Genomic DNA, 23,418 nt, shown 5'->3' with positions numbered 1-23,418 from the left:
GGCTGGAACCAGCGGCAGGCTTTTTAATCTGCTTTGATTTCTGGTCTTTGGAGAGAGGGGCTTGGCTACAAGGCTCAATTGTTTATGTCTTAGGAGCCAAGGCAGACAAAAGACGCTGCAGAGAGAGTCCTGGAAGCCAGATAAAATGCCAGGGCTCCTTGTCAGCTCGCTACAGCTTAATTCTTTGCATCCCCCTGAGCTCCTTTAAGAAGGTTATCATCATTTAAAAATAGTTTTTCCCAGGCTGGGGATATAGCTCAGTGGTGGAGCCCTTACCTAGCATGCGTAAGGCCCTGGGTTCAATCCCCAGTACTGCAAAGTAATAAATACATAAAAATAAAAGTAGTTTTTCCAAGAGTCCTAAAACCTGGCTTTGCTGCAGAAACCACATGCAGGAGATGAGCCAGGGGATTCTCAGTCTGAAAGGCCCATGGTGTAGAAAAGGAATTTGCCTTTGTGGCTCAAGGTGGGGGACCCCATCCAGGCCAGGAAGCCCTGAGATTCTCTCCAATTCAGGAAGCCATGTCTTGCCCTCACTGTTGTAATTTTTCTGGGCTGGACGCTAGGTGACTTCACCTGGCAGGGTTACTGCCTGTGAGGTGGCAGGAACAGGTACAGGCCTTTGGGGCCTGGTGGATTTCCGCTCCCTCCCGGTGTAGATGAGCGCTCCCCCATCCTGAAGATAAGAATGATGGAGGAAGTGCCCTGTGGTCCTCTAAGATACTGTCGCCACCATCATGATGTGCTTTTAACTCCGGGTAGGTTCATAAGGGACAGGGATGGTCCAGACGATCGCTCATCAAACCGCCGTCTCTTATGCTTACCTTTTTTTCCTCCTCCTTAATGGTTTTAGTGAGAGCAGCCTTTCCAGAAAAGGTAATGCCGACACACCTATTCCCTCGAAGCCAGTGAATCTGTTTGGAAATTGCAAATAATTTACCCTTCCTCTGCCCTTCCCCACCCCCGCCATTGGATTTTTTTTTCCCCCATTGATTTTTTTTTTCCAGGAGAAAAACAAATTTTAAGGCCCTTCCACCCACCCTCGTGTTTCACTTTTTCGATTCCTTGAGACCTGGGAGTTCTAGACACTCTGAGACACCTAAGCTGTCATCTCCAAAGGCCTCTCGGGTCTCAGATGACTGGGGCCTCCGAGGAAGACTCTCAGGCCAGGTGCCACTCCAATGGGCCCTTGGAACTCAAATTGAATCCTGCGGTCCACTGATAGACGGTCACCCCGCAGGCTGGGAGCCGTGCATGCTTTCTCTGACTGCCTTGCCCTGCGTTTTGAACTGAGGTCGGTTAACAACTCAGTTTGGTGAGGCTCTCAGTTTGTCACCAAATAATATTGAGCAATCATGTGTTTAATGTTCCCAGGCATGTGGCTGAAACCTTTTGAAGGCGAAGGGTGGAAGGCGACAACCCGTTTGTAAGTCAATTCTTTGCAAATTTTGTTTCCCACAGTCTCCTCTCTTGGAAAAAAAAAATTAAAACACACACACACACACACACACACAAAACCACCAAAGGAACTCTAATTCCTTCATCAGCATTTATTTTCACCCGGCCAGTTTCCCTTGGGTTCAGCAACAAAGAGGGAAGATTTATCTTTCCCTCCTGAAATGCAGGCCCCCCCTCCAATTTTTTTTTTTCCTAATCTAGAAAGATTCTCAGGCATCATGGTGCCCATCTTTGGCACAGTGACTCAGATGATGTTCAAAAAATTAGAAAAGTCGAAATGAACTTCAGAGTTTTACCTGTCGAGTAAAGAGATACCTCAAGTGGGGGTCTGTCTTCCTCAGCTTGCATTTGAAAGATTGGTGATTCGTTTCAAAATCATTTTGCCCTTGTTCTGGAATGTGGGGGAGGAGCTGAAGACACCCCCCCCCCCAACCCTTTGTCACAGGTGGTCGAGGTCTGCTTCATGCTGAAGAGCCCCTCTCTTGTAAACTCCAGGGGACACTGATCCAATAACTGTGCAAAAAGATGAATACCACAGTAATAAAACTGGGTTTCTCAGAAAGTAGCTGGAGCCAAGGAAAACGCTAGGTTATGATCCCAACTCCCTGCATCTCCCCAAGGAGCTGGAAAGCATGATGGCCATGACCTCATTCCAAAGCATACCACCCACCAGAGGCAGGGAGAGCAAATGGACCCAGCGTGAGGCCCCAGGTGGAAAAGGGGCCTCAGAACCTGAGGTGGCAGGAGTGGGCAAGGAGCAGAGGACAGGTGGGTGCTTGGAGAACGGCAGGTCTGCTTGTATTTGTCTTCGTCGCAGAGGTCCAGTGCCATCCAGTGTTGTCAGCAGAGAGACCAGGGCAGCTGGGCTGACAGTGTGCTTGCTTAACTTCCAACTCCCTGAGTTCCTGGAGGGTGAAAGAGGTGAGGGGACTTCTGATGGCCAGACACACCCTTGACAAGAGGGCGAGAGAGCAGGCCAGGGGCTAGCGTGGTCGAGTGCGACTCGTGTGGTGTCTGGAGAAGAGACCTTGCCATGAGAGACAGGGACTGCCCTGGACTACCCTTCCCTATCCTTGCTCCTCCTTCGCCCACTCAGGATGCAGTTTCTAGAAGGTTCCTCGGTGCCAGGGCCTTTGGTGGTATTGCTTCCTTCCCGTCTTCTGCTGCTATTTCCCCTGTGCAGACCCCACACTGCCACCCATTGGAAACCCCCTGCGCACCAAGCCCTTTAGTAGTTTCCGTACACGCCATCTCCTCCTTTACTCCTGCCATGAGAAACAGCCAAGAGGGATCTCCACGTGAACCTCCAGACCTAGGTGTGTGCACCCTGGTGTCAGGATGTCTCCATCATGCCAGGGACTTGTGCTCCAGGGAGCCCTTGGTGAAAAATACAGGCTGGGGCAGCGCAGGTGGTGTGGGGAGGAGCAGGAGGTGGACACCTGAGGCCCCACCCCTGGAGGTAGGTGAGGCCACACTCTACCCTCGTTGGCCCTCCCCATGGCCTCCCTCCCAGAGTGCAGGAGGAGGGTGCTCCATAGCCTGTCTGCAAATGGGTAAGGCTTGGGGGTGGATTTCTGTCTTTAAAAGGGGAGGGAGGGACAGCAGAGTCTGTGCAAGAATATTCTAGAATGAGGAGCCCAGGTCTGTCGTAGTTGGGGTCAGAGAGGGCTCCCACCTGCAGATACCCACAGGCACTATCCGCAGGGCGAGGAAGAGCTCTGTCTGCATCTCACAGAAGCACGCAGTCGACCCCTCCACCTTCCTGGCGTGCGGCTCGGGCCTTTGAATGGTGTGCTTACGGGGGCTTCTTCCTCCGACTCATCGGTGCATGCTGCTGGCATCCTCCCCTTCCAGGCTCCCTCCTGCCTCCCCTTCAGCAACACCCCCCATTTTTCCCTGCTGCCATTTGTGCTCTTACTAAGATGATAAGAGTGACCCCACCCCAGGGAGCCTGCCCCGCTTCTCTTCCTCCTGTCCCATTGTCCTCAGAAGCTGACTTCTACCCGCCTGCTCTCTGCTTCTAGGTGCAGCCCAAATTCCGTTACCCCTTCTACTATGAGATGTGCTGGTATGTGTTGGAGAGATACGTGTACTGTGTGACCCAGCGCTCCTACCTCACTCAGGAATACCAGAGAGAGTCCATGCTCATTGGTGAGTGACCCCGGGGCCCTCAGCCAGGCCTCATGACTAGCACTAAAGTTGTTTCTTCAGTGGGGACCGGAGGCAGTCTGGGATTCAGGGGATTCTTTTGAACCAGAGTGTTGGGTGGGATGCTAGACGTCTCTCAGGGGAAGGCAACCCGTCAGGTTCTCGTCTGGAATACACAATCCAAGAAAAGGAACCCATGACCCGCAAGGAGTCACCTCCAGCTCATGACTCTGCAGATGTGGGGACCAGCTGGTCGCCTGCAGGTCGCTGAGGCAGGACCATCCTTCAAGAATCCTGATTCTTTTTCTTCCTCTGTGGTCACCAGCTGACACCCCCCACCCCAGGTTGGTTTTCTGTCTGAATGAGCAGGCCTGTGCGACCCAGCAGGGGTGCCAGCAGGGGTGATGGCAAAGCTAGCTTGGAGGTGCAGGGGAGCTTCCAGAGCCGCAGCTGCTGTGCCCTGTACTGCTACTGGTACTTTTTTTTTGTTTTTTTTTTCGGTGGTGATTGCACCCAGGGCCTTGTGCTTGCGAGACAAGTACTCTACCAACTGAGCTATCTCCCCAGCCCTGCTACTGGTACTTAAAGGGACATCATCCCCGCTGCATGGCTGTCTTTTAATCTTTTAATTTTTTTGGCACTGGGGATTGAACTCAGGGGCACTTTATCTCCCAGCCCTTCTTATTTTTTTGAGAGAAAGGTCTCCCTGAGTTGCTAAGACTGGCCTTGAACCTGCAATCCTCCTGCCTCAGCCTCCCAGATGGCTGGATTACAGTTGTGCCCTAGCACACCCAGCTTGTCCTTGAGTCTTGGCTCATAGACACCAGCTCTGGAGTTGTGTCCAGTGAGCCCTGACCCACAATGTGTAAGAGGCAGTTCTTCCCATCAGTGTCACTGGGCTGCGTGTGCTGAAGGGTTTTCCTGGATATCAAACGTCCCATCCCAGATGTGAGATTGGCCTGTCTCTCGTAGGGTCTTGTGATTTCTCCTGCAGCCTCTGATTTTTAGTGCACGCGAGCGCGCGCACACACACCTGTAACCCTTCTTCCTTCATTCCCCTGGCTCCCTTCCTTGTCGACTTGCAAGGGTTCCATGCTGGGCATGGGATGGCAACGAATGTTTCTGCTGGGGTCATTACAGGGAGGCACTCCTTTGCCACCTGGGACGTCAGCTTTGTCTGCGGGGGCTGTTCATGTCAGGTGATGGCAGCATCAGTGTGTTGGAAAACACCCAAACCTCACAACCTGCTCTTCTGGGGCTCCCAGTTGTGTAGCAGAGACGGAAAATAACCCAGAAGGAGCGGGATGGCCCTGCGACTGCAGAGGCTCCGTGTGCCTGTGGGGGCCAGAAGCTGGGGGGTGCAAAGACTTCTGATTTGTGACCATTCGCAAACCTGGAAACACGGTCCGTTCTCTTGCTTAGATATTTAGGGCAGTAGAATATTTCTGTTAGCAGACACAGAGGAATCTCAAGGCCCGTCGGGGTAATCAGCGCCCACTCCTGGTTTATGTTTTCTTGCTGCTATTTTGCCCCTGGCCATTCTGGTCCCTCTGCCAAGGAGAGGGAGAGGACTTAGGAGACGCCTGGCTTATCAGCTGGCTCGCGTGCTGGAGCTGGCTCGGCGCTGCTCATTTGATCCTCAGCCCTCAGAGAAAGCATCCTTTGCCTCACATTTATTCTCCTCTCCATGGTACTGGGTCTGGGGATCAAACCCACAGTGCTCTGCCCCTGAGCTACATCCTCAGTTATTTATTTATTCTGAAACAGAGGCTTGCTAAGTTACCAGACTGGCCTGGAACCTGCAGTCCTCCTGCCTCAGCCTCCGAAGTAGCTGGGATTGCAGGTGTGGGCCACGGAGCCCAGCTGCCTTTTTTTTTTTTTTCTCCTGCAGAGCTGGGGATCAAACCCGGGACCGCATATGTGGTAGGCAAGGGCTCTGGCACTGTGCTACACCTTACGTTTCACAACAGCTCTACTGGGGTGTGGTTCACATATCATGATTTAGCCACTTACTGTGCATACAGTGATTTTTAGTGTATCCACAAGTGTATGGACGACTGTCATGACGATCAGTTTCACAATGTTTTCATCACCCAAAGAGAAAGCTGTCCTATTTAACTTTCATCTCCTTATCTCTCCTTCTGTACCCCAGCCCTAGGCTACTAATCTTTTTTTTTTTTTTGCTTCTTTTCTTTTTGTTTTTGTGGTGCTGGGGATTAAACCCTGGGTCCCCTGCATGCTGGTTAAGCAATCTACCACTGGGCTTCGCCCCCAACCCATTTTTAAATTTTTTACTTTGAGACAGGGTCTTACTGTGTTATGATCCTTGGAACTTGTGATCCTCCTGCCTCAGCCTCTTAAGTTACTGGGATGACAGGCATGTGCCACTGCACCAGGCTCTAATCTACTCTCTGTCTGTAGAGATTTATGCTTTAGGGACTCTGGATTGAACCCACATGGTCTTTTTTATACATTCAGTAAGGTGCCAGGTACATTGAGGGGTGGAGCAACCTCTCTCAACCCTAGGCGCTCTCAGCCCAGAGCAGGCAGGAAGCAGAGTTGGGCTGTGAACTATGTCCGGCTGACCACAGTCTTTCTGGAGGTCGGGAGGTGGAGGCCCTCAGGATCTTCAGAGAAGATTCTGCAGTTGAGGGTACAGAGAAAGGAGGCTCCAGAACTTCCACAGGGGTTTAGGTAATCATCGTCTCTTATCCCCACAGATGCCCCAAGAAAGGCCAGCGTAGACGGCTTCTCATCTGATTCCTGGTTGGACATGGAGGAGGAGTCCTGTGAGCAGCAGCCCCAGGAGGAGGAGGAGAAGGAGGAGGAGGGGGATGGGGCAGATAAGGTACCCAAGCTGCCAGCCGATGGCCCCGCCTCCCCCACCAGCACCCCCTCGGAGGAGCAGGAGAGCCTCGGCAAGAAGCCCAAAGCACCTGCCATGCAGTTCCTCAAAAGGACCTTGTCTAATGAGTCGGAGGACAGCGTGAAGTCCTCCACGATGCCTGTAGACTACCCCAAGACACCCAGCGGCTCTCCTGCCACTGAGGTCTCCACCAAATGGACCCACCTCACAGAGTTTGAACTGAAGGGCCTGAAAGCCCTCGTGGAGAAACTTGAATCCCTCCCAGAGAACAAGAAGTGTGTCCCTGAGGGCATCGAGGACCCCCAGGCCCTCCTGGAGGGCGTGAAGGTAGGCAGGGGTGTGGCTGGGGAGCAGGGCGGGCTCTTTCCATCGTGACAGTGGGCAGCCCAGCTCAGGGTGGCTTGGAGCAGATGTTCAGAGGTCCACCTGGGCTCAGGGAGGGCCTCTGTCCAGGCAGACTACCTAGGCCATCTGAGCAGGGGCCACCACTACGAGCTGCAGAGGGAGCTTCTGGTAGCAGCTGACTCTGGTTGGCAGCAGGTTCTTTCTCAGCTCTTGTTGGAATACTGAGGCCTCCCTGGTAGAAGGTGTGACACTAATGGTTGATTTCCTGGGGTATTCTTCTGTGTCATGTGCCATGCTGGATATCCCAGTGGTCCTCCTCGTGAGCAGCTAATGTGGGTACCACATGGTGGCCTGAGTTCAGAGGTCTCCACTGTCATCTTCATGTAACTGATGAGAGTGTAGGCTCAGAAGGTTAAGGGACTTTGCTGACGTCTCAGAACTGAGATGAGGATGCAGGAGAGAGTATCCCACCACACAGAACTGCCTCCTGTCCCGGCGTGGCTAAGGCTCTGGTGTGAGGCCATGGAGGCATTTGGGCTTCCTCCCATAATGTCTGGTGCCCACAGGAAGCCACCTGCCTGCTGAAGCTGCTAACTGAACTTGCCTCTTCTTCAAGAATTGGTCATTCATTTGTTCTTTCAGGAAATGTTGCGTTGGGCGCCGGGGACCACATCAGGTGGCCTGGCAGGTGCTCCAGTAGAGGGTGCTGGTGTACGAAACCACTAACTCGAACCTTTATTTATTTTGTTTTATTTCTTGAAGTGCTGGCGATGGAACCCAGGGCCTCGTGCATGCTAAGCAGGTGCTCTACCAGTGAGCCACATCCCTAGCCTTTGTCCTTCACTTTAAGTAGCAGACATTTTCCCTACAGATACTGTGGAATTAAAAACATATAATTCAGGGGAAGTTGGCAGGTAAAAAAGCTCCTTACCAAGCAGATCTTTTTTTAAAAAAATTAGAGCTTAATGGTTATACATAGTAGTGGATCATCCCGACAAACTCATACACACATGGAAATTGATTTCCCCTGCTTTTCCTCTCCTCCTCTGCCACACACACACACACACACACACACACACACACGAAGCAGATCTTTAACTTGTGAATAGGTCTCTCATTGATTCATGGCTTTTGGAGGCTGCTGACCTCATTTGAGAATTTTATGAAAATAATGGACTCTTTCCACCCTCCAAAAATGTGTTAAATTTCACATACAACATTAAGAGATCTGGGACTTGTAACCCATTCCTGGAGTGAGATTCCCTGTGCTGTGTGTCACCCATACCCCCTCCCGCCCTCCTCACCCTGTAGCTCTGCCACTGAGCTACACCCCCATTCCTAACTGTACTTTTAAAAAAATTTGTTTGTGGTAATGGTGATCAAACTTGGGGCCTCCTATATGCTGAGTGGGCACTCTTCCACTGAACTATATTCCCAGCCCTTTTGAAATTTTATTTTGAGACAGGCTCTAAGTTGCTGAGGCTGTCCTTGAACTTGAGATCCTCCTATCTCAGCCTTCTGAGACACGGGCATTACAGGCATGTGCCACTGTATGTGACTCTAACTGTGCTTTCTTTAATGTTAGATTTCCCAAAGGAAACCCTGGGATGTGGCTACTTTTTTTCCTTCTGAGATCCTTTAAAGTGAAAACAACGTATTTTCATCAGTCATAAAATAATGAGTAGCATTGAGTTCCTGAAATGTTGCAAATGATTTAAAAAACGATTCATCTGAAGAAGAAATGGCCCATGCTTTTGAAAACCCCTTTATTTATTTATATTGTTATTTTAAAAATACCTCTTGTGTCTGACCTGCTTGTGTCCTGTTCCTGGTAGCTCAGCGGTCAGATTTCTCTTTAGAGATGAGACCTGCCCCTGACTCAGGCTCTCACCTATACCTCCAGATGCATCTCTGAAGCTGGATCAGGCCTAGACAGACCCCTTGATGGTGTGGAGGAGGTAGGGGGCAGGCAGGGGCTTGGACAAAATGCAAGCCCGCCCTGCCCTGCCCTGCCCCGGGGTTCAGTGACAGCTCGTGACCGTGTATGTGATTTCACTGGGGACTGTGCAGTGCAGGTGTTTCCTTGTGTAAATGCATTCAAGCCTCCCGGCAACTTTGGTGGTACTTTTATTATCCCTGTCTTACAGATGACACAGGAGGGACGAGAGGTTAAAAGTAAATGGTCCTAGGCTGCACATGCCGTTCAGTCAGGAGGGCGAGTGCCAGCCGCTGCCGTATCGTTTTAGTGAACATAAAGGATGTCTGACATCTCAAGAGGTCACCCACATTCAGGGAGAATATATCGAGGTGGCTGCTTGGGCTTCTCTACAGAACAAGCAACAGATTTGGTCCAAGAACATAAGTTGCATATCGGCAGGCCCTTGGGCCAAATTCAGACTCCAGGCATTACATTTGCCTACAGAGTATGAAACATATTTTGTAAATAATTGCCAACATTAAGGGGCTGGGATTGTGGCTCAGTGGTGCAGTGCTTGCATGGCATGTGTAAGGCACTGGGTTCGATCCTTGGCACCACATACAAATAAATAAAAAAATAATAATAATTGCCAACATTAAGAAATATGGCCGACTGAGCGCCATGGGGCATGCCTGTAATCCCAGCAGCTCAGGACACTGAGACAGGAGGATCACAAGTTCAAAGCCAACCTCAGCATTTAGCGAGGCCCTAAGCAACTCAGTGAGAACCTATCTTTAAATAAAATACTAAAAAGAACTGGGAATGTCACTCAGTGGTTGAGTGCCCCTGAGTTCAATCCCTGGTGCCAAAAAGAAAGAAAGAAAAAAAAAAAAAGAAATATGAGGAGTCACGTAAGTCTCCTGGTCCACATTCCTGGTTGACTGTAATCATAGGGAGGGGTAACAGCTGGTCCCAGTCCCCACCACTCCCTTCTGCCTCCCTGAGTGTCACTTGCCATTTACCATTAGTTTTGCAAAGTCTCTTTTTCACATACCCTAGCGGCTTAGCTCATTTATTGAATTTAGCTGTCTTTAGAGAGATTTATGTTCCTGAGCATTGTCTGAGCGGCTCTTTCCAGGCTGAGGAGCTTCTCAACTGGGTGGACAGCCCTCCTTTGGGCCCCAGGAAAACAGAAGTTCTGCTAATGTCAACATGCCGTGTGGCTGGGTGCCCGTATGGGGGAAGTGGGTCTAGGCATCTTCAGGAGCAGAGAGTTCCTGGGTCTTGGCCTCCCACTATCCAGAAACCCTGACAAGGTTCTGAGCCTGGGACTCACCTTGGGGAGTGTTGTCACCAAGAGTGGGCAGCCCCTTCTTTCCAGCTGTGTGCCCTGGCCCCTTTTGTTCCCTCTTAGCTGCTGGGGATTCTCGGGCCTCCACTGAGGGGGAAAAAAAAAAAAAAAAAGCCAGCTCAGGAATGTGGGTTGGAGGCCCATTCACTGCCAATGCCACTTCCCCTGCTCCTGGCCAGAGGTGGTTCCCCCAGAGTGACCGGCTTCCATCTTTGGCTTGTGTCCAGAGAATAGTGCTTGTCCTCTGCCTGCCTCTGGAATCTCAGAGGTGCTGCTCATGGTGGCTCATGGTAACCAGAGCCCTCAGGATTGGAGGGGCTCTTTCTGACCCCAGCTCAGTTCCTCCGTGACTAGTTTGGGCTTTTACCCAAAGCCCATTTTTTGTTTCATTTGTGATTTTTTTTTTTTTTCCTATTATACGAAAATAGAGCTAACATAGGCTCTAAGTGTCCAGCTGGGCGGAGTTAAGTATGCAATGTAGTGCAGTCATCACCTCTGTCCAGTTCCAGAATCTTTGCACCACCTCAGACAGAATCCCATGCCCCCTGGAGATCACTTCCCCCTGCCAGCCTCAGCCCTCTTTCTGTCTGTGGGTTTACCTGTTTGGGATATTTTATTGTGACTCCATTTTAAATTCTGACATTTGCTTATAAATATTATTTTTGTGACCTGGCACAATGGCACACACCTATAATCCCAGTGGCTGGGGAGGCTGAGGCAGGAGGATTGCGAGTTCAAAGCCAGCCTCAGCAACTTAGCAAGGCGCTAAGCAACTCAGCAAGGTGCTAAGCAACTCAGCCAGATCCTGTCTCTAAATAAAATATTTTTAAAAATGAGCTGGAATGTGGCTCAGTGGTTAAGCACCCCTGGGTTCAATCCATAGTACCAAAGTAATAATAATAATAATAGTAATAATAATAATAATAGTAATTAGCTTGTACTGCTCTGTGATTTCTTTTTCTCCCTGAAAACTCTCTTTTCTGTGTTCATACCTATAAATCTATCTTACTCTGTTTTTGTGGGCAGAACTTTTATGAAAGTTGAGTTTGTCCCTTCAAACTGTGGGCAGACAGTACCTTGGTGACTTGCCTAGACTGGTGTTTCTTTAGATTGAAGCTGAAGTAACCATCTTATTTAATTTGGTTTTATGAAAGGAAAGGAGATTCCAGCATTTTTGTAAAAGTCTTAAGAAAGCCATTCTCTTTCCTCTCTTTGTGGAAACCTCCCGGAAGTTGGCACTGGATGCCTTTAGTGACTCCCTTCTTTAAAGACACTGCTCTGACAGAGGTGTCAGGACATTGACCGGTACAAGTAGGAAGAGCAGGAAATCAGGAGTCGCATTTGGTTTCTTTCTTTCTTTCTGTTCTGTTTTGGTGCTGGGGATTGGACCCAGGGGTGCTGTACCACTGAGCTACATCCCCAGCCCTTTTTATTTTTTGAGACAGGTTCTCACTAAATTGCCAAGGCTGGCCTTCAACTTGTGATCCTCCTGCCTCCGCCTCCCAAGTCTACTTGCCTTGTGGCCAGGGTCGTGCTCCCTCCAGAGGTTCTTGGGAGTCCCTTCCTTGTCTTTTCCAGCTCTTGGTGGCCGCAGGCCATCCCTGGCCGTCCTCCTTGGCTTGTAGCTGCATCACTTCTATCTCCTCTTGGGGCCGGGTGACTGTAGAGGCTACCTTCTCTGTGCGCTGTCAGTGGCTGACACCAGTCATTGGATTAAGGCCCAGACTAATCCATTATGACCTCATTTCAACTTGATTCACTCTACACGGACCCTGCAGTTGGATTCCGAGGCCCGGGTGCACAGGATGTTGAGGCGCACACTCTTAAGCCTAGACATCATCTTTTCCTATGTGGCTTGGCCACCATTGATCTGTGGGCTTCGTCTTGCGAACTGTCCCTCCAAGAAGCATCTCTGTTTTCAACTAGAACTCGGGGAGAAAGCTGTGGCTCCTGATGGTAGCAAAGGAGGGCATGTAGCTCTTCAGGGACGGGTCTAGTCTTCACATCGATTCTAAATGACTTAAAAATAACTGGACATGGGCTGGGGTTGTGGCTCAGTGGTAGATCGCTTGTCTGGCGCGTGTGAGGCACTGGGTTCCATCCTCAGCACCACATAAAGTTAAATAAAATAAAGGTTAAAAAAAAGTTCAAAGAAATAATCTGTACCTTAAAAAAAAAATAACTGGACAGATGGCAAGGTTTGTGAAGGACGCAGGCCTGAGGGGCCAGAGACCACTAGGGCTTGGAGGTGGGAGGGATGCTGTCAGATACCTCTTTGCAAGGCAATTCGGCATCTGCTTCCATGGGTGCAGCAGGCCTGATCATTGAGATAATGCCATGCTACATTCTCCTTCTAAGATGACACACTCCTCTGGCTGCCATAGTGTCTGCTTGGGGTGGAAATGTCCACTCACTGTGGACAACCACCCTTCTTTCTTTCTTTTTTTTTTTTCCGTTGGTGCCAGGAATTGAACCCAGGGGCGCTTTACTACTGAGCCATATCCCTAGCCCTTTTAAATTTTTTTTATTTTGAGATAGGGTCTTGCTAAGTTGCTGAGGCTGTCGTCAAGCTTACAATCCTCCTGCCTCAGCCTCCTGAGTCGCTGGAATTATAGACGTGAGCCACTGCACCTAGCACATCCCCCTTTCTTTTTTTTTTTTGGTACTGGGGATCGAACTCAGGGCCTTGTGCTTGCGAGGCGAGCACTCTACTAGCTGAGCTATCTCCCCAGCCCAACATCCACCTTTCTTATTGCATGGAATTTTAGGGTTGTATAGACTAAGGGGGGCCACAGGAAATTATAGAGCTACATGGGGCTGAAGAGATAGGAGCTGCTGTTTTCAACTGTTCTTTTTTTTTTTTTTTTTTTTAGTATTTCTTTGTTGTAGATGGATACAATACCTTTAATTTAAGTATTTATTTGTGTGTGGTGCTGAGGATGAAACGCAGTGCCTTACACATGCTAGGCAAGCGCTCCACCACTGAGCCGCAACCCCAGCCCCAAGTGTTCTTTTTCTTAACACCAAAACAGAGATTGGTTGTATTGTTCTTACATCGAACTCCAAACATAATATGAAAATACTCCTAAATTAAGAGCACATTATTGGACTGGGGATGTAGCTCAGTGGTAGAACGCTTGCCTGGTATGTGTGAGGCGCGGGTTTTGATCCCCAGCAAAAGTGTCCATTAGTCAAACAGGTATCATCTTTTAAGCCCAAAAGTTCTGGAGGGAGCAGAATTCCCTGTGCCACCCATCACGTGGCTGAGTGCCCTGGGGAACACCCGGGAATCTCTGTGTCGAGGACAGGTGTAAAGCCTTCACACTGGGCCAAATGCGCAGTAAACTAGCACTGGTGTTGTTTGTATCCGTATTTCACCACGGAATGAAAACAGCCTGGCTTAGAGTCACACGGAAGAGCCTGCGACAAACTCAAGACCATAGAGGCCAAGTGTGCTTAGCTTTTCTATTGGGGCCACGGAGTCCCGTTTCTGGAACACATCTGCTCATTTAAGCTGCCCCCCTCAGGTCCCACTGATTTGCAGAACAGTGAGGTGCAGAGCCCAGACATCCATTTTCGGATTCTTTTTTTTTCTATTTCTTGCCCTGCGTGGGGACTGAACTCAGGGCACAGGCTCTCCACTGAGCTGCAGCCCCAGCCCCCTACTGCCTATCCACTTCCGAGAAACCAGAAGGCAGGGAGCCAGTGGCGGGGGGGACTGGCTCCCAGTTTGATTACAGAACAAGCCATGAAATCTCAGAACAAAGAAGAGAGGGACTCAGGGTTCAGATCCCAACACCTGAGCCAGCTCCATACCTGATGACTAGGTAGCCGTTGCATTTAGGGCCAGACGCTTTCCCAGTAAGCTTGCATTCCTGGGTACCTGGGATGAGGACTTGACCATGTCTTTTCAGGGGCACACAGTTTAACCCACTACAGATGGGCTTTTAGGGGCAGGCACAGGATGGTTAGGCTGGAACAGAGAGAGGGGTCCAGATAGCCAAGGCCCATTGATATCTGGCACTGGCCCTTGCTGGCAGCAGTGGGGGGCCCTGAGGCGGCTGGGTTCCTCAGAGCAGCCGACCAAGCCTGCTGCTCTCTCTTACCAGCCGGGGTTGGTGCTGCTTTCCTGCGGCCTGTCTCTGCCTCGTTATCACAGTGGTGGTATTTTTAGTCACTGCATAGATGGAGTTTCTAATTATTAACACCCCACCCTGGGGAGCAGTGGGGCCCGAATCCATTTTTAACTAATTAAGCTCCTTGAGAGAAGTTGGCATAAGGGGGGGCCAAGGCCCAGCCACCCACGGTCTGTGGTTCTCTTCCACAGGTCAAATTCAGGGCAGTTTCTAGCAGAGAGGGCCTCTCTTTTCAAAAACCTGCCCTGGGCTCTTCCCAGCCCGAGGCTTGAAGGCTTAGGGGGCTGAGCTGCAGGCGCCCAGGCTGCAAGTATCTGTGCTTTCCAGGAGCCCCAGGGAATGTATAAATTCAGGCAGAGCCTCTGAAAGATTCCTTCCAGAACCATCTACTTCTCAGAGACAAAATCTCCTATTAGGATACCTCCCCACACACACACCACCACCCTGTCACCTACAAAAGAAAATACTTCCCTGAGGGAAGAACCGAGAGCGCCACCTGGTGGCCATAGAGGGCCACACCTGGAGAGAAAGGTCTCCCTGAAGTACTTAGGGGGATCCCGGCTCCAGGGCCCTTGGGAGAAGTTAATAAATAAATAAATAAATGTATTAAAAATAATTTAAATTATTATTATTATTTTTGGTGGTGCTTGGAATTGAACCCAGGGCGTTGTGTATGCTAGGCAAGCACTCTGCCAACAGAGCTACATCCCCAGCCCCCTTAAATTATTATTGATAATTCATTAGTTATTATTCACACTTAATCCAGTTATAACTTTTTGTAACCGGACTTCCCTCTACCTCTGCACTTGTGAGTTACTGACTCCAGCTTTGATACTGAAATCACAAGAAATCTTGAGACAATTCAGAGGGAAACTCAAAGAATACAAGACAAGTTGGCATTGTTTTCATATGTTTGACTTAACTTTGGTTGATTTTTTTTTTCTTCTTTTAATTAAATTTCATCAGGCTGCCCAGTAGCTCAGTGATAGAGCACTGGCCTAGCATGTGTGAGGCACTGGGTTCTGTCCTCAGCACCACATGAAAATGAGTAAATAAAGTAAAGGTATTGTGTCCATCTACTAAAATAAAAATATTTTTAAAGAATTTCAACATTTTACAGAGATTTCAAGTAAAACTCTAGATCTTTGATTTTTTTCGGAAAAATCAGCAATCTGGTTGTACTTTCCTTTCCATGGGAAGTGAGTGGGTTATAGTTGAGTAGCCTGTGACCTTGTTTTTAAAAAAAAAAAAAAATTCTTTGTAGTTTTAGATGGACAGAATGCCTTTAGTTTATTTATTTTCATGTGGTGCTGAGGATCGAACCCAGCACCTCACAAGTGCTAGGCAAGCGCTCTACCACTGACCTGTACAGACCCAGCCCAGCCTGTGACTTCTTTAAATGGGGCATGTTTGCCACAAGCCTCACCATTCCCTTTTGCCTTAGTCCATTTACATCTTTAACTTTACTGCCTGAATCCTGGAGGCCTTTGAGGTTGTTATCCTGTCTCCCCACTAGAGTCCAGGATAGGGCTAAGGGGGCACAAAGCCCAGTGGCAGTGTTGGCCCTCTCCCAGCCACAAGTGGCCCATACATAAGGGAGAGTTAAGGCTTTGACCCAACATGGGGCATCTTACTAGTAAGCCTTTCCTTCATGATTTTACAGGGAAGGGGGTGCTATGGATTGAACGTAGGTCCTCCTGCGTGTGAGGCAAGCCCTCTACCACTGAGCCACATCCCCATCCCTTTTTACAACTTTCAAGATGGAGTCTCTTAAGTTGCCCAAGCTGGCCTTTGCAATCCTCCTGACTTGGCCTCCTGAGTATTAATGATTTTGTTGTTGTTGTTGATCAACTTCAGGTTCTACCACCTCCTACCTGCGTGACCTTGGGCAAGTCACTTACTCTCCCTTGAATTTGGAAAGTGGGTCCAATCAGTCCTGCCTCACAGGTCGGATGACACCATTACGCAGAGCAGGGACTTAAATGGGCCTAAGAATGGCAGTGAAATCACAGGAAGCTTCATAGTCGATGTCAGTGTTCTACCCCTGGTGGGACTGTAGGAAGCGGAAGTTGCAGAACTTGACCCCAGTTTAACTAGTGAAGTGTCAGATCCCTACCCTGTGCTTTCTAGAACCTCTGAGTCCATGGCTTAGAACCCTCACTGCCCTCACCACTTTGTAAAAATCCTATAAGACACCGTATTATCAAAGTGGCCGTCCCAACCGCGTTCAGGTGGCAGCTCAGGGTCCTTGAGTTCGTGTCCTTTGTTGTACACCGTCACCAGAACTTGTTCTTTCTGTCTTGAGTGAGCACCCATACATGAACCCAAAACCCGTTTCATCTCACGAACCTGGAACTGTTCGCACCAAATTCCTCGTTCTCTGCACACGCCGCCCCCCGCGTGGCCCTGCCAACACCATTCTGTACCTTCGCCTGTTCCGGGTCCTGAATGCAAGTAGGATCGGACAGCGTTGCTCCTTTTTTTGTCTGTCCTCAGGTTCACCCAGGTTGTAGCTTGGGTCAGCATATTCTTTTTTTAGGCTGACTAATACTCTGTCGTGTGGATAGACCACAGTTCACGGATCTGCTTGTCCACCAGCGGACGCTCCTCCTTTTGGCTTTAGGAGTAGCGGGGCTCTGAACACGGGCTTCTCCCCCACTCCTTTCTTTCTTTTTTTTTTTTTTTAATGTAGGCTAGCATGGACACTGTGTGTGTGTGTGTGTGTGTGTGTGTGTGTGTGTGTGTGTGTGGTACCAGGGATGAGCCCAGGCCCTCCTGCATGCGAGGCAAACCCCCAGCACTGAGCCCACCCTCAAGGCGTTGGGTTTGGCTCCATCAGGATTAAGCCTTGTTCCACCTCTTACCAGCTGCGTCGTCATGGACAGCTGTCTCCGTCTGCCTAAACTGCATCTGTGACACGGAAGCGGTCAGAGTGTCGAAGGAGAGTGACAGGAGACCGTTATTAGGGTTGTCGGGACAGAGCACACGCTCGGAGCTTCCAACTCGGGCAGTCATTCAGCAGAAGGCGCAGCCCTGCGCTCCCTCCTCTGGCCAGTCCAGCTCACCCTGAGTGGTGGGTCATGGTGGAGATGGGACTGGGGATCGGCAAGTAGAAAGAGGCACATTGCAGGACACTTAAAACCGATCATTAGGCCAGGATGTAGCTCCGTGGTCGAGCATGCACAAACACAAAATAATTGAAAAATCGAGCCAATTAAAAGTGAATCTGCTTTTTATCTTCACAGGCTGCCAGTTTTAAATATCAGTGATGGAATACTTCTGTTCCCAGTGGGTCATGCCCACTCCCAAACGTTTTGGTAGGCTTTTCCTTCCCGCGGTGGGAGGATCGTACCTGAGCTGGACCGTGTCTAGTCTTGATTTCTCAGTGGTGTACAGGGGGCCTCCTGTATCTGCATGTTCTGCATGTATGGATTCAACCTAGCTTGCATTGAAAATAGGGTGAGGAGGAGAGAATAAAAAATGAAACCCTCCTGGGGTTGAACGGCAGAGCGCTTGCCTGGTACCTGTAAGGCACTGGGTTCGAACCTCAGTACCACATAAAAATAAATAAATAAAATACAAATAAAAGGTATTGTGTTTGTCTACAACTAAAAACTACTTTAAAAATAAAATAAATAGTATTTTAAAAACTAATTTAAAAATAAAATATAATAGTAAAAACTAGCACAAATAAAAAATACTGTGTAACAGTTATTTACCTAGCATTTGCATTGTATTAGGTATTAAAATATTCTAGAGGTAAGTTAAAGTATGGAGGGTTGATCTGGGCATGGTGGTGCATGCCTGTAATCCCAGTGACTAGGGGGATTGAGGCAGGAGGATCACAAATTTGACGCAACATAGCAAAACCCTATCTTAAAATATAAAATTATTTTATAAAGGGCTGGGTATGTAGCTCAGTGGTAAAGTCCCCTGAGTTCGTTCCTTAGTACCAAAAAATCAACACACAAAGTATGGGGGATATGTATAGTTATATGCAAATACTATACTTTTTACAAGGGAGTTGAACCTTCATGGATTCTGGTATCCAGGGGGCTTCTTGGAACCAGTCCCCATGGATAGATACCAAGGAGCAACTGCATGTGGTATGGGAATTAAACCCAGGGGCACTTAGCCTCTAAGCCACATCCTCAGCCCATTTTATGTTTTAATTTGATACAGGGTCTCGCTAAGTTGTTGCGGGTCTTGCTCAGTTGCCCAGGCTGACTGACCTTGTGATCTTCCTGCCTCAGCCTCCTGAGTCGCTGGGATCACAGGCTAATTTCCTCAGTTTTTACCTAATGTCCTTCTTCTGTCCCAGGATTCCAGTTGGGATACCTTCTTGAATTGAGTGTCCTTAGGCGTTGCGCAACCAAGACAGTTTCTCAGCCTTTCCTTGTTTTTGAGGACCTTGACTGTTTTGAGAAATACTGGTCAGGTTTTTCTTTTGGGATTTGTGGCTTGCTTTCTCTTAAATTTCGCTTCCTGGGCCAGGCTTTGAGTTCATGCCAGTGAATCGAGCATTCACATGCCATTGTTGTTGACCAAAGGGCTTCAAGAAAGCTGTGTGTGCCGGGGCTGGGATTTGAACCTAGGCAGCGAGACCTAGAGCCAGCACCCTCCGCCACTGTGCTGTCACCGCCTCCTGTGGGGAGCCAAGGGAGTTGTTCATGCTGGTCTGAGATATTATTAGGCACATCTTGACAAATGAGGCAACCAAATGACAGTCGAGAAAATAGGACAGTAAATAGAGTAAATTAGAAATGAATTGGAGTCATTTCTGGGGAAGTGGATTAGAGAAAGTGAGTTAAAATGATCTTTGTCTACATTTATCTTGGGTTTCTCTGTTGTTCCTGTCAAGTGCTCATGTGTGATTTACTCTGTTCTTTTTTTTTTTTTTTTTTTTTTGCAGTGCTAGGGATTTGAACCCAGGGCCTTGTGCTTGGAAGGCAAACACTCTACCAACCGAGCCATATCCCCAGCCCTACTCTGTTCTTAAATGTCCTGGTATAATGCTTTCGTACAGTCCAGCATTCATGATGTGTAATGACAGGCCTGTGTCTACACGCCTTTTTCCTGTTGTACTGTGGATGTGGCCCTTCCTTGCCTGGGGCAGCATCCCAGTCTTTTGAACCTTTCCTTGAGTCACTGTCACCTTAGCCACAAGTTAGGGACAACTCAGTAGAATGGCATCCTACACCTGAAAGAGGTTCTAAAGTAAGCTGCACACAAGGCCAAAACCTGGTCGAATCAGTTTCCTGTGCAGACCCTTCAAATCGATCACAAAGGAATGTGTGTCCTAATGTGTCCAACGCAGCCACTTCTCTGCCAGCATTTGTCTGGGGAAGTCCATCCTCACGGTCTTTTTTTTTTTTTTTTTTGGTACCAGAGATTGAACCCAGGGGTGCTTAACCACTGAGTCACATTTCTAGACCTTTTAAATTTTTTATTTTAAGATAGTCCTGGGCTGGGGAGATAGCTCAGTTGGTAGAGTGCTTGCCTCGTATCACAAGGCCCTGGGTTCAATCCCCAGCACCGCAAAAAAAAAAAAAAAAAAAAGATAATCTTGCTAAGTTGCTGAGGCTGACCTTGAACTCATGATCCTCCTGCCATAGCTTCCCAGGCCACTGGGATTACAGGCGTGCACCACTGTGCCCAGAGGATATTGTGTGGGGACCCTGGTGACTTGGTTTTTATTGCATAGTGGGTGGTGGTGGGTAGGCACTGATTTTTTTGTTGTTGTTGAGAGTTTTCAGTCTTCTGCTGGGTTAGGTCCAGCCTTCATCTCCTTTCAGAGACCTCCCCTCACCCTGGGCTAATATGGCTCCTTTGTTTGGCCACAGAATGTCCTGAAGGAACATGCAGATGACGACCCCAATCTGGCCATCACTGGTGTCCCTGTGGTCAGTTGGCCAAAGAAGACTCCAAAGGTAAGATGCAGATTGTGCACATTAGGGATACCATTTCCCACTGCCTTTTACACCTTCTGTGAATGTTGACATCTGTCCAGGGGCCTCTTGGGAGAGTGCACCCCAGTTAACCATGAATGATTTCAGTGATATGTTTGTTCATCTCAAGTTCTTCTTTTTCGAAAGGGTTCATTTTTACTGTGAAAGCTGCAAGCAGTGCCCCCTGGTGGTCACCTTGATAATTGCGGGGAAGCAATGTCTTACTTGGTCATTAAGTGGATTTTAATCCTCTCTCTTTCACTCTCCTTTACGTGTTTCTTTCCATCATCCCTTTTCCTCCAGCTGGTCCATGGACTGTTTTCCTTTATTTTGAATATAACTTCTTTCTTTTCATTTAACTGATCAATGCGCAACATAAAAATATCTAGTCAAACAGAAAAGGATGAAGAGACTAGGAAGAATAATGACATTTACATCACTGACTTATCAAGAGCAAGTTGCTGCTGTCTAAATCTCTGCATTCCTTGTCTTTTGTGGACTCCAGCAGTTCTGGGTTGTAGACCATAGTGACTTTCATTTTATAGAAAAGGGAACTAAGACTTAAAAAGGTAAAGTCACTTATTGGGACTAGTCAAGTGCTTGATGGTAGGTGGGTGTCCACCTCAGAATCCACCAGGCAGAGAAAACAATGATGTATTGCTGCGCAGCCTTCCACAGGCCACGCTGGGTGGGATGTGAATGGATGGTTTCAGCTACCATCCATCCGTCTACACTCAGCTTCGCCCTTTTCTTGGGCAAGTTACGTAAACTTCCTGAACCTGACTTTCCTCATGTGTAAGAGGAGGTTTGGGCTTAAATTTGTAATCCTAGCTACTTGGGAGGCTGCAACAGGAGGATAGCAAGTTTGAGGCCAAGCCGGCAATTGAGTGAAGACCTTATCTCAATTAGAATAAGAATTAGAACAGGTTGGGGGTGTAGCTCAGTAGTAGAGTGCCTGAGGTGGTTTCAATCCCCAGTACCAACAAAAATAAATCAATAAATAAGTGTGAATTTTAGATAAACAAAATATTTTTTTTTTTTTGTATAAGTATATCCCAAATGTAGCATGGGCTATGCTTATGTTCAAAAGAATTCCTCATTTACCTGGAATGTCATGAAGTACACACTATATTTCTAGTTGCAACCGTAGTTGAAAAGGCAATATTTCTGGTATATTGGTTCAACCAAATATGATTAATTTCTTTTGGTTCTTCTTATCTTTCTAAAATGTGGCTAAAAAACAATTCAAAGCACCTGCGTGGCTCACCTTATATCTCTTTTGGAGAGTGCTATTCTAGATGATTCACTTTTTTTTGAAGGTCTCCTTAGAAGGGTGTGTTCTGGGTGTGGAAGTGGCTGGAAAGGAGCCTATTACTTGCGGGTATCAGTTCTCTCCGAAGCCCAGTGGGACCTCAGGTGGAGGTGGGCGTGGAAAAGGCTTCCCCTCTGTGTCTTCTGCCTTTTGCTCCTGCCGGTGTGTGGGGTGTGGGGGATTACGAAGCTGGCTTCCCCTCCATTTGCAATAGCACCCGGCCGTTGATCAGGCCACAAACGCCTGCAGACAGCATCCTGAAACCAGCCAGCCGGGCCACCGGGTGTGTTGCAGCTAAAGAGGAAAGCAAGGTTCTGCCTACCCCTGCAGCTGTCAGGTGTTCTGGAGGGGCATTCGGGCCTGTGGAACGCAGGATTTTGAAAGGACAAACCTGCCTTCGTCCACTATCATCTGACAATGAATAGAGGGGCCCAGTGGACCTCTGAGAGCTGACACCCTAGCCCACTCGCCAAGGGCTTTATAAGCATTAAAACAAATAGACAAACAAACCTTTGTTCCTTTTTCTCCAAAAGCTTAGAACAGGAAGATGGCTTCTGGTAGTGCAGACCTTATCTAGGATTCTGGCGTTCTGGCCGCGGCTGTGTGCACCTCGGCCTGGCTGGTGTGGTCAGCGCTGCAGGGAGGACCCAGGAGTGGGAGCCCTTGGCCCGGTGGGAGAGAAGCGGGCAGGAGGAGGGAGGGCTGCGGGTGTCCAGCAGCCCTTTTTCTTTAGCTTACTAAAACAGGGGATTCACCTGTTTTCAGTGTTTTCTTGGCACAGTCAGAGATTTATGTGACCATCACCGTGATCTAGTGTCAGGCCACATTCGTACCCCCGAAAAGAAACCTCATCGGTTGTCTGGGGTGGAGCTCAGGGGCAGAGCGCCTGCCTGGGGTGTGTGAGGCCCCGAGCTCCACCCTCAGCACCTCAAAAGGAAAAGGGAACCTCGGCAGTACTCGGCCCCTCCCTCTTGGTCTCCTCCTGCTGCCTCTTCTCTACTTTCTGTCTCATTCATGGGTTTGCCTGTTGCGGACATTTCTTATAAATGGATTCACACGGAGGTGTCTTTGTATCTGGCCTCATGTTCTCAAGGTTTACTGTCATGTAGCATGGACCAGTCCTCCTCCTTTATGGCCACATAATATTCCATTACCTGGATAGACCATATTGTTTTGTGTTTCTCTCTCTCTCTCTCTTTTTTTTGTGGTGCTGGGCATGGAACCAGAGCCTCACTCATGCTAGGGAAGTGCTTTTCTACTGAGCTACACCTCCAGCCCTGCGCCAAGTGTTAGATGCAGTTTTTAGATTTTATTTCATCCTAACAATGAGGCTAGGAGGTGAATAATCTCAGCTCCACAGTCCAGTCAAGGAGACCGAGGGGCTCAGAGAGGCTCCTGGGTATGCCTCAGCCACACAGTTTAGTGAGGTGTTTGTCCCGGATCTGCCCGCTTCTGTCACGCTTTCTGTGAGAACCTAATGAAATGTGGCGGGGGGAGGGGGAGGGGAAGCCATTATGCTTATGCACTTCCTGGCTGGTGGGGTTAAAAAGTTAACAGGAAAGGAAGAAGTAACTGATCGACTGGCCGCCTGGGCCGCCGGGGTCTCTGGGTTCCCAGGGCTGCCTTCTGCTTCCTCCTATTTGATGCAGGTTGGGTTGAAAGATCAAGGGTGCTCCGTGAGGCTGCCGTGAGGCTGCCGGGATGCGGGGCGGCGCGGTGCTGCGCAGGGTCGGGTTTCTTAATGAGTCATTAATGCGCAGTGGTGATTAGCAAGAAATGCTTTGATCTCCCACCTTGCCCCCAGGAGAACAAAGCCCTTTTCTGGAACTGATTAGGCTCTGAGGTCATTTCTGATGGGTGTCCTTCAAATCCATGATGCCACCGAGTCACCGTCCATCACCCTTCACCGGATTGGCTGCTTTCACGAGTGGCGTTG

At 48.9% G+C, this 23,418-nt stretch overlaps 1 protein-coding gene across 10 annotated transcripts in view; it reads left to right on the top strand.

Annotated features, from left to right (window-relative positions):
* The window catches only part of KDM2B (lysine demethylase 2B), a 115,779-nt gene that overhangs the window by 49,107 nt on the left and 43,254 nt on the right, over positions 1–23,418 (top strand). For all 10 annotated transcript variants that reach the window (XM_079149504.1, XM_079149508.1, XM_079149510.1 and 7 more), the window contains 3 exons: positions 3,483–3,609; positions 6,327–6,799; positions 20,066–20,152. In XM_079149504.1, the coding sequence (XP_079005630.1) occupies positions 3,483–3,609; positions 6,327–6,799; positions 20,066–20,152 (687 nt within the window). The remainder of the gene's footprint in view (positions 1–3,482; positions 3,610–6,326; positions 6,800–20,065; positions 20,153–23,418) is intronic.

This window comes from Sciurus vulgaris, assembly GCF_902686455.1.
Source record: "Sciurus vulgaris genome assembly, chromosome: 8".
Lineage (NCBI taxonomy): Eukaryota > Metazoa > Chordata > Mammalia > Rodentia > Sciuridae > Sciurus > Sciurus vulgaris.
This window is presented reverse-complemented; position numbering and strand designations above follow the sequence as displayed.